Genomic DNA, 10869 nt, shown 5'->3' with positions numbered 1-10869 from the left:
ATAATACATCTAAGTAATACTTCATTAGAGTGTTAATAATACATCTAAGTAATACTTCATTAGTGAGTGTTAATAATACATCTAAGTAATACTTCATTAGTGAGTGTTAATAATACATATAAGTAATACTTCATTAGTGAGTGTTAACAATACATCTAAGTAATACTTTATTAGTGAGTGTTAATAATACATATAAGTAATACTTTATTAGTGAGTGCCTCCCATCTTTTGCAGGTGTCTGTTACTCCTAATAAAATCTACCTCAATACAACAACCTTTTCTTGTGATCAGTAAAACATAATAACAAAAACAGCTAAATATGTGTTCATCAACCCCCTGAGTATCATTTTTAATGTAGGCTACAATAACATATGTTGTGTTTGCTCTGTGTATATAGAGGAAGCTTTCAATATCAAGTAATGAAGTCAAACAACTTGTAGAAGGTACAGCACTGTTATCTACGGACTCTCATTGAGTACTGCATGCTCCAGCTCCCACTGCAGCTCCCATTGCTGCACCAACTGACATACCAACTGGGCCTCCAAATGTTCCCAAAGCCGCTCCGATTGCAGCACCTGTTCCCATTTTGCTAAATTTCTCAGCATTCTTTCTAGCTTTTCTTTCCTGTTTTATCCCCAGCTTCTCTACTTCTTCTCTTAGACACACTCCTTCAAACTTTGCCTTCAGTTCTTCCCTCTCTTTGTGTATCTTCTCTTCATTCTCTCTCAAGATCCTGTTCTTCTCTTCTTCAATCACTCTCTCAGCCTCCTGGAACATCTCAGTGGTGTAGTGGCTTCCTCCATTCATCGTCACCATCTTGTTTATCTTCTCAAGGAGCTCAGTGACCTGGGAGGGATTCTGATCTTTGTTTTTGAAGACATGATATCCCCCATTACATTTGGTAATGAAACTTTCCAGTTTGGGATTTCCATGCAGGAAGTCTTCAATTGTTACATCATCAAGAAGGTCTCCATGTGTGAAGACAACCATGGTGTATTTCGATGCTTCATCACCAAATAATGTCTGGATCATCTTCACAATTTCCTGCTGCTCTTCAGTGAATCCTCCCAGCTTGAGAACAACCAGGAACACATGGGGACCAGGAGCGGAGAATAGCAGGCACTGTGAGATCTCTTTCAGTGCTTCCTCCTGTGTTAACTTGGTGTCAAACAAGCCTGGTGTGTCGATGACAGCTACATGTTGCCCTCCCACATTTCCTCTTTTCTTTTTACTTGAGGATGTCACAGAAAAAGAGGACATTTTGGATTCAAACGCTTTTCTCCCCAGGATGGCGTTTCCTGTTGCGCTCTTCCCAGAACCAATCTTCCCAACCAGAACAATCCGGACCTCTTTATTTTGTTCTGTTGGATAAGAAAGACATGTTGTTACTGTAGAAAGAAGTCTGATGTTCTTTCTGTTTGGTCATCTTACAGAACAGCTACTGAATATGATCAGTCTCACATTACTTATTAAACATTGGTGGTTTATAGAATATGAACTGTTAGCGAATTAACAAGGACATTATCTATAAATTAAGTTTCAAGCCTACATTCATTTTTAATCAAATGTATTAATAATGTAATAAAACACTATTTTGTGAAAACACATTAAACAAATAAACCGATTATTGTAGACTAAGTACTCACCAGTCATGTTTGGGTTTTGGAGTGCTGCCAATCTTTTCCAAGGAACAGTCTTTCCAACCAGAGAAATCAGGGTCTCTGTTGGATGAAAAAGGAAATGTTGTTTCTGTAGAGAGAAGTGTGAAGTCTCTCATAGCTTCTTAGACTAATATTTTTTTGTCTATAAAATACAAACTCTAAGCAAATAAACAATGATGTCATCGACAGGTAACTGCCAAAATCAAGGAAACACCATTGACAGTACTGTCATTGTCCGTTCCTTGCCTACATACATAGTTTCTACATTTGGGTGACTATGGCAGTAGTCTTTCTGCCTTGGGTTGAGCATCAGTTGAAAAACTGCAATAGCATCAATATTGTGTGGGACACATACAAAGAAGATAGTCTAAAGACTCTCAAGTTGGGGAGACAACCAACTTCCATGGAAGTTCTCTGACTTTCTCAGAAACCCTAACAACAAACTGGAGCTTTTCAAAATGTCTGTGGTTTCAAATGGCTCTCTGACATCAATGCTGGAATGAGAGCAGGAAGAGGCACACACAAGAGCGTGGTGTAAAGTACTTAATAAAAAATACTTTAAATTACTACTTAAGTAGTTTTTTGGGGTATCTGTACTTTACTATTTATATTTTTGATAACTTGTACTTTTAATTCACTAAATTTCTAAAGAAAATAATTTACTTTTTACTCCATGCATTTTCCCTGACACCCAAAAGTACTCGTTACAATTTGAATGATTAGCAGGACATGAAAAGGGTCTAATGCACACACTTATCAAGAGAACATCCCTGGTCATCACTACTGCCTCTGATCTGGAGGACTGACTAAATAGAGAACATCCCTGGTCATCCCTACTGCCTCTGATCTGGAGGACTGACTAAATAGAGAACATCCCTGGTCATCCCTACTGCCTCTGAACACACATGCTTCGTTTGTAAATTATGTCTGAGTGTTGGAGATAGCCCCTGGCTTTCCGTAAATAAATAAATAAAAAAAGAATATGGCGCCAACGGTTTGCTTAACATAAGGAATCTCAAATTATTTGTAATTGTATTTTTACTTTTGATACTAAAGTATAATTAAAACCAAAAACTTTTAGACTTTTACTCAAGTAATATTTTACTGGGGGACTTTCACTTTTACTTGAGTGATTTTTTATTAAGGAATCTTTACTTTTACTCAAGTATGACAATTGGATACATTTTCCACCACTGTTCATCTAAGACGCCTTTCAAAAGGTGCACAGATCATTATATTTTCAACAGAGGATACAGACATCATTGTCCTCCTTGCTGTTTGCCTGCACTTGCTTATACTTAGTTAATAACTGTTAATGATATATGCACAAACATTGTGAATTTACTGAACATTTTCTGAATTTACTGGATGTTTTCTCAGGTGAGCCAGATTCAGCCGCTTGCCAATTGAAAAAGTTGGCAGTTTACAGTCCATTGTTCGGATGGAATTATTTTGGACGAACGTTTGAAGGTAACCTACTTTTTCAAGTGATTTGTTTGACGATCAGATGAAAACAACATCATGACTGGTTGTGTTCATGCCACAATACGATGAAAACAATTTTAAACACATAGGAGGTCCCGTGGGAAAAAATACGTTCCAACCTATGGAAATCAAATGCCTGTCCAACTGATTAGTTCTAATGCCGGCCCTGCACTGCATTATGACACGTTTGTATCTGATTTATAACAGGTGTGTTATTCCCCTAGGCCTCGGACACTGGCACGAGGCAGTTTATTTGCCCCCGCCCTATAAAAAAAAAATCTAATCATGAAATTTAAAAAATAATAATTAATTTTAAACAGTAACATGCCAAACATAAACAGAACAGCCAGAGGGATTCCACGAAGAAATAAGAGAAAAATATATATAATTTCAAATCCACATTATATCAATTCAAATACAAACATGTAGAGAATTTTTTGGGGGGACATTTTGTTTTGTATACATTTTATTGACTCTAAATAGTTATCCAAATAAGATTATTTTTTTTTATAAGAAAAGGGCCTTTTTCTTCATAATTCTGTTTTGTGTTTGAAAAATTGTCCCAATAAAATAAAGAGATTTATGACATACTCACGTTCAATTGTGGAATCAGTGTAGTAAAATAATATGTCTAACTTCAATGGTTGTATGCATTTTGTTGCCAAGAAATAGTTTTACATCAGTCCAGAACACTTCACTATATAAACAATGACAGAATAAGTGTTCAATCGATTCAGTTTCTAGTTCACAAAAATTGCATTCACTGGTAACATCAGGTATATATTTAGAAATCAAGCTATTACACGGATGGAATCTAAGGATCATCTTAAAGGAGATCTCCTTTACTTTATTGGTCACCATAAATGTGTGTGCAGTGAGCCAAGCACGGCGCCAGTTTACATCAAATGATGAAGCCCAACAAAATATCGCAGAGGGAATAGACTTCCTGTAGAAAATATCCCTTAATAAACGATTGTTGAATTTCTTATCTAGTAAACCTATGCCATTCACCTTGATATCGCTTACAATATGAGATATTCCAAAATATGCATTATTCTGAAGGAAAGATTTTATCCCACTAGGTATAGCTTTTATAAACGTGTCATATTCCTTGCTTGAAACCTTAAAGTTGTATCTTTCCATAAATTATCTTCGCGTAAATAGATTCCCACTAATACTAATTGGCTGACAAGGACAATGTTTTTCGACAACCAGTTACGGTAAAATAACATCTTGTTTCTATGTAATATCGACCCATTATTACATATAAAACATTTATGAGGTGAAAGGTTGTGTTTATACAACAAATCCCAGCACATTAAAGCCTGCTGGTGAAAAGCCGCCAATTTCACAGGAAGTTTACCCACAATATATGGACATTGTAGTAAAATATGAAGCCCTCCTAGCTTCTGAAAAACAAAATGAGGTATAACATTCCAGAAACTCTGAGGATTTTTTATGTACCTTTTAAGCCAGTTGATTTTTGATATCGGATTGAAGAGAGTGGAGTCTAAGACATTTAGACCGCCATCACAAACCCTGTTGGTGATAACATCTCTTATTATCTGATGTGGCTTGTTTTTCAATATGAAGTTGTACAATAGCCTATCTAAGGTACAGCAAGTGGATTTGGGAATGTCAATAGATGAAAAAAGATAGGATGCACAAGATAGCCACTCGGCTTTGGATAAAAGCACCCTTCCTTGAAGACTCAAGTGTATTTCACTGATCCTCTCTAAAGCCAAAACTTTATTTGGCCGCGTTTCCTTCCAGTTCTCTGCTGCCTGCGAGTGGAACGAATTGCAAAAATCTCTGAAGTTGGAGACTTTTATCTCCCTCACCAACTTTAAACATCTGCTATCTGAGCAGCTAACTGATCGCTGCAGCTGTACATAGTCCATCGGTATATAGCCCACCCAATTTACCTACCTCATCCCCATACTGTTTTTTAATTTACTTTTCTGCTCTTTTGCACACCAGTATCTCTACCTGCACATGTTCATCTGATCATTTATCACTCCAGTGTTAATCTGCTAAATTGTAATTATTCACTCCTATGGCCTATTTATTGCCTACCTCCTCATGCCTTTTGCACACAATGTATATAGATTTTTTTTTTCTACCATGTTATTGACTTGTTTATTGTTTATTGTTTACTCCATGTGTAACTCTGTGTTGTTGTCTGTTCACACTGCTATGCTTTATCTTGGCCAGGTCGCAGTTGCAAATGAGAAGTTGTTCTCAACTGGCCTCCTGGTTAAATAAAGGTGAAATAAAAAATAAGTAAAATAAACTCAAATCCCTCCCTAACCATGAGGATATTTGTGTTGTTGACAGATTCAGTTACAGGGTTCAAATTAAGAACATTCACAGCCTTAAGGTTTTTGGTAATCTTTATACCGAGGTAGGTTACAGTATCTTTTTCAGAGATGATACAATCTGCTGGATTGACAGCTCCTTTCAGAACAAACACCTCACATTTGGAAATATTTAATACCAAATCTGAAATTTTGGAGAACTGCTTCACAATATCCAAAGCTAATCTAAAATCCAGTAAACATAAATTAGATTCTTAATCCCATTTTTTAAATAATCATGCAATAACAATGAGTTATTTAATTTCCAATAACCACCAGAGTATTTCTTACCATCATTACTGCACATTCTAACAGTCAGCCATAAGACTTTATGATCCGTCAGGACTGCAGGCAGTATTTTGACCTCTACTGTGTTGGGCTCAAGACTAGAGGTTATCACCCACAAGTCAATTCTTCATTGTAGTGAACGATCTCTATTACTCCATGTGTACTGTTTCTCTCCAGGGTTATTAACTCTCCATTTGTCAATTAAGTCCAGGCTTTGGCAGAAATTCACCAACTTGTTCATACCAATGTTAGGCCTATTGGGCAATCTATCAATCTCATCAGAATAAACCATATTAAAATCTCCACCAACTATAATCTGACTGGATGGATATTTTCTCAGAAGACTTTTAAGAATTTCCTCAATTTCCTCTAGAAGTAAGTTATTTGGAGGACTAGAACAGTATCCATATACATTACACAACACAAATAATCTGTCCATTACATGTCCATCCGTGTCCATTTGAGTAAACACACATTTCCCTTTGAAATTGTGTGCATAAATTGCAACCTCAGTTGAATGATTAGTCCCGTGGGCCAAAGAATGACACGGCCCCACTGATTTCTCCAATAATTATAGTCCTCTTTGCAGTAATGTGTTTCTTGAACGAATACAAGATCTGCGTTGTAGTCCTTACAAAACAAAAAAATAACTTTTCTCTTCAACAGGTTTCGTATCCCCCTGGCATTGATTGACATAAACTTCAAGTCCATATAGAACAGAAGGAAAAATACTATGCAAACTCAACTCTACCCTCTCTATAAAAAGTTGCTTCATGTATATGTATTAACAGAAGTCTTAACTTGTAAACCATAACACCACAATTCAAAACTAGAACGCTCAGTTTGCTGATTTTTGATGTGTTTTCGCGTATCATTTTCTCCAGACCATCGTCTCTTTCGTTTATCTTTGCAGAGACAGCATCGATTATGTTGACCTGGAGTTCGCGCAAAGACAATTATTTCTGTGTCTTTTTGGGTGCGGGACTATTGACTGGATTTTCAGAATCAGCCGAGTGTCCAGATTCCTCCACGTCTTCTCCTGAGGAGTCAGGTGGCGGTTTTTCTCCGATGTTTGAGTGGTCAGCTAGCAACTGCCTTCTCCTCCCTTTGCTTTTTCGCACATTTTTTCTTCAAAATGTCCAAGTTTCAGATCAAATTAGCGGTTAACTAAGCGTTGTTCTTTATTGTGTTTACTATAAGCCAATATTTGTTGCATTGAAGTAAATTTGAGAGGGATAAAAATGAAGGTTACTCAGAGGTATAAAGTAGTCGGCTTGAGGATAAATTCAGCCCCTATGTATTGTTGAACTCAGCAGGTTTTATATGGTTAACAGCCTACACAAACGGGCTGGAATATTCATGGTAATTTCAATCCAATTAAATTCTAATTTGAGAGACTCCCCTGGTGTCCTGAAGTCCTCGTTTGTTGTGTTTCCGTATTTTGGGTACAAATGTTTTGCCTGTAGGTCCAGGTTGCAGACCTGACTGCTTTCTATACTGAATATTGCCAACCCAGACAATATTTCCTGAGACATTGTGTGTCTTAGGTAGTTATTTTTTGAGATGTAGCTTAGAAAATGATCTCTCTGCAGAAGCAACACTTACGTGGATGTTAAATATAGCTATTGCATTTGCAACGTCAGGCAGGGAAACTGGGCAGAAGGGAGTTGTGCTTCAAATACAGCAGTTCTGTAACATATTTAATTGAGCCTCTCATTCTTCTTATTTGCAGGCCTCAACACCGTAGGGAAATATATTAACTGTTTACGAAGCTCTGGGGACAAGTCGTCTGGATACAGACAATAAATGGGCAGATGGAAACGGATAATCATCTTTAGTTGACAACAGTTCTTGAGGGCTGGAACAAAAAAAAGCTGTTCGCGATTTCGTTCATACTAGTGAACCGGAAGCGCAATGGACATATAATCATTTTAGATTAGACTAAATCCAGAAATTGTACATCTAGGTTAAAAATAAATCAGAGGTGTTGCACCACTTAATTTTAAACATGGATGAGTTAATCTAAGGTTAAATAACTAAACTATGAAGTAGTAGCAGGAAGCCTAAATTTGGGGTGGCAGGTAGCCTAGTCGTTAGAGCGGTGGACTAGGAACTGAAAGGTTGAATGATCGAATCCCCGAGCTGACAAGGTAAACATCTGTAGTTCTGCTCCTGAACAAGGTGTTCCTAGGCCGTCATTGAAAATAAGAATTTGTTCTTAACTGACTTGCCTAATTATATTAGCAATATGTTCAAATTATATTTATATGGAAACAAACCAGCACCAAACCAGTGAGTTTTCAGATCAGGCTGATGAAATAAATTATTTTGTCAAATTAGTTAGCTGGCTAGTTGACAATACATGAGGCCACATGATTCAAAAAACCTTGTTACACGAAAAATACAACACTGACATTTGATTCACTTCAACCTCAAACAGTTTAGATTTAATCTAAACTACATTTAAATTTGATTTAAAAACAATGGAGTAACAAGATAAAATGTGATTTTAGTTTCAAGTAAAACTTAAACTTTGTTTAGAAGAACGATTACAATTAGGAGTAATTTAAAACTAGGTTTAAAGTTTGGTGCAACAAGATTAATATACAAAGCTTGATTTAACTCAGTTTAAGAGTTAATCCATGTTGGTGCAATCCACCATAAATCTCAGTCAATCCATATCTCAGTCTATGAATTTGAGAGTGTTTACATTTCTCCAGCTCCACCCCTTAGCGTTTTAGCATCAGGGGTGAGGAGGACGCTTTGTTATTGTTTCAATTAAATATTCTAGCTTTAAAAAAGGTAAGAGAGCTTTTATAGTGAAGGCAGCAAAATTATAGAATTAATTGTCAGAAATAAATGTAGGTGCAGTATGTGTAATAAGTCCATATTAGTCCCGTTTTAGGAATGTGCATAACGCCTACATCATAATGACTACATCATAATACTGACATAATAATGCATTCATTTACAAATGACATGTATTCATTAGTTACTCTATTGTTACAATAAACCTATTAGAGAAGGATTTGTATAAAATGAATTGTTGTAAAATAAAACGTTTCACAGTTAATAAACTTAGTCATTCTTCATTTTGTTAAAGTCCATTTGGCAAGAAAACCCATTTGTTGCATCAAAACATGCAAAAAGAATGTGGCTCAGGCTTATGCCTAGTATGAGTAACTTTATAGACGTCCTTACCTTTGCCTGCCTGTTGAGCTGGGTATCTAGAGTCGTATGTCTACAATTGGAGATGCAGCCGACGTTTTATAGCACTGTGGGGCGTAAGAACGTTGTTGCTTTCTAGTCAGGTGATTTATTGTAAATCATGGCGCAGCCCAGGCAAAAAAAAATCTCTCTAGCATAAACAGACTGATTTTGATGGGGATTTTTAAATTATGTTAATTAGATTGTAGGCTGTCGCTTCAAACACACCGACTGTGTTATGGCGTTTTGGTACACCAGAAGTACACTCATTTCCAATGGAACGCTGCGTTTGCCTTGCAGCATTTCGTTGCAGAGGCAGTTGCAGTGCGTTCTGTGTGGTGCATACGTTGAATTTATCGAACGTGTGCGTCAAACTGTATGCGTAAACGGGTTGACAGAAATGATAGCAGAAGGTGAATGTTGAACTTTTGTTACACACATATCTTGATGATTCTGCGACCTATTTTGCGCAATGACCCAGTCGGTGTGTTCGAAGCATAGCATTACTCTAAATGTTCAGAGTCTATGGTTTGGACTTCACATTGCAGTAATGTGTATTTTAAAGCTGCCAATTACTATGGGTTTGGTTTGTACAGAAAGACACTGGACTGGAAATGATTAAAGTATAACAGTGCAAAAGTTGAATAAAGTGTTTAATAAATGTTTATATATAGTGTATATTTTTTATGAAGAAAATACACAAATCAGAAAGCAATATTTTTACAGCATCAATATAATATATAGGAATGGTGGATGATGGATTCAACAATGTCAAGTGGTATTTTTAGTGTAATTTTAATTTACAGTGCCATGCAGTAACTATGAAATGAATATGAACTATTTATGCTTAGCCAGTCATCATTCATCCTGCTCCCGAGGAGAGAATGAGAGCTGTATTGGTAGTATGCCTACCGTAAAGGAGATGGACAGTCATGCTGTAGTTCATGTCTTATGTAGCCTGACCTTACTCATTCTGTGACTGAAAATGATTTAAATATCACATGTAATGTTACAAGGCATTTTATTTTGGTATGTAGTCCCTTACATACAATCATCATTTCACAAGTTTTGTCTGTGGTAAAAAATAAATAAATATATATATATATATATTACATAACAAGCTAATTGAATGCATTCAATGAATTATGAACTGCCTATTCTTTGTGGCAGTTGTACTGTCTTTATTTAACAACTACTCAATAATGGTGCAGTACATGCAATTGGTTTGGGCATATTACAACATTTACAGTTGACGGAACCTTCAAACAAGAAGGATAAACATCAGTTCAACCAGTTTGCCATCCATTCAAACATGCACCATGTAAAATCAGTCTTCAGAGGGATCGACTTGTGATTTTTTTTTTTTTTTTTGACATTTGTTAGTGTTTGATAAAAGAAAGGGGGGAAACGCCCCCCCAATATTTTAAAAGCATCAAATAGCCTCAGTTTTATTTACCACTGTCAGATTGATCCACAAGGCAACACTGAAACGTTCAACCCATTGGTTACACGAAGACATACAGTATAAGGAACCAGGGGTGGTTAACTATAGTGCATTCTTAGTTTGGAGATAGAAGTGTGTTTCAGTTTGTATGTGCTTCAGATGTAGTGTATATCACAAACAATTAAACAATACTTTGAGTTTCTCTTTACCATCAGAACTCGCCAAACGGCCTACATTGATACTTGACTGACTGACCCTGGTATTGTTGTATCAGTCTTCTAACAGAGTGACAGTATAATCATCTATAACCAACTACATGCATATTGCCTGTATAATCTCATATGCTGTATTTACAACAACAGTGCTGGTGAAAATCACACAACAGCCACCAACAATAATCACACTGCTTCTTTATCAGTTTTTGTAA

General features: G+C 36.4%; 1 protein-coding gene across 1 annotated transcript; it reads right to left on the bottom strand.

Moving 5' to 3' along the window:
* Positions 1-136: 136 nt before the first annotated feature.
* LOC139403101 (GTPase IMAP family member 9-like) lies at positions 137-9009 on the bottom strand. The gene is made up of 3 exons (XM_071146812.1): positions 8993-9009; positions 1647-1721; positions 137-1361 (listed from the first exon to the last, which is right to left on the bottom strand). Exons 2-3 carry the CDS (start codon positions 1651-1653, stop codon positions 469-471), a joined length of 900 nt encoding a protein of 299 aa, XP_071002913.1. The 5' UTR covers positions 1654-1721; positions 8993-9009; the 3' UTR covers positions 137-468.
* Positions 9010-10869: the final 1860 nt, after the last annotated feature.

The sequence above is a fragment of the Oncorhynchus clarkii genome, unplaced genomic scaffold, assembly GCF_045791955.1.
Source record: "Oncorhynchus clarkii lewisi isolate Uvic-CL-2024 unplaced genomic scaffold, UVic_Ocla_1.0 unplaced_contig_5350_pilon_pilon, whole genome shotgun sequence".
In the NCBI taxonomy this organism is placed as follows: domain Eukaryota; kingdom Metazoa; phylum Chordata; class Actinopteri; order Salmoniformes; family Salmonidae; genus Oncorhynchus; species Oncorhynchus clarkii.
The sequence above is the reverse complement of the archived record's forward strand: the minus strand, read 5'-3'. Positions and strand labels throughout refer to the sequence as shown.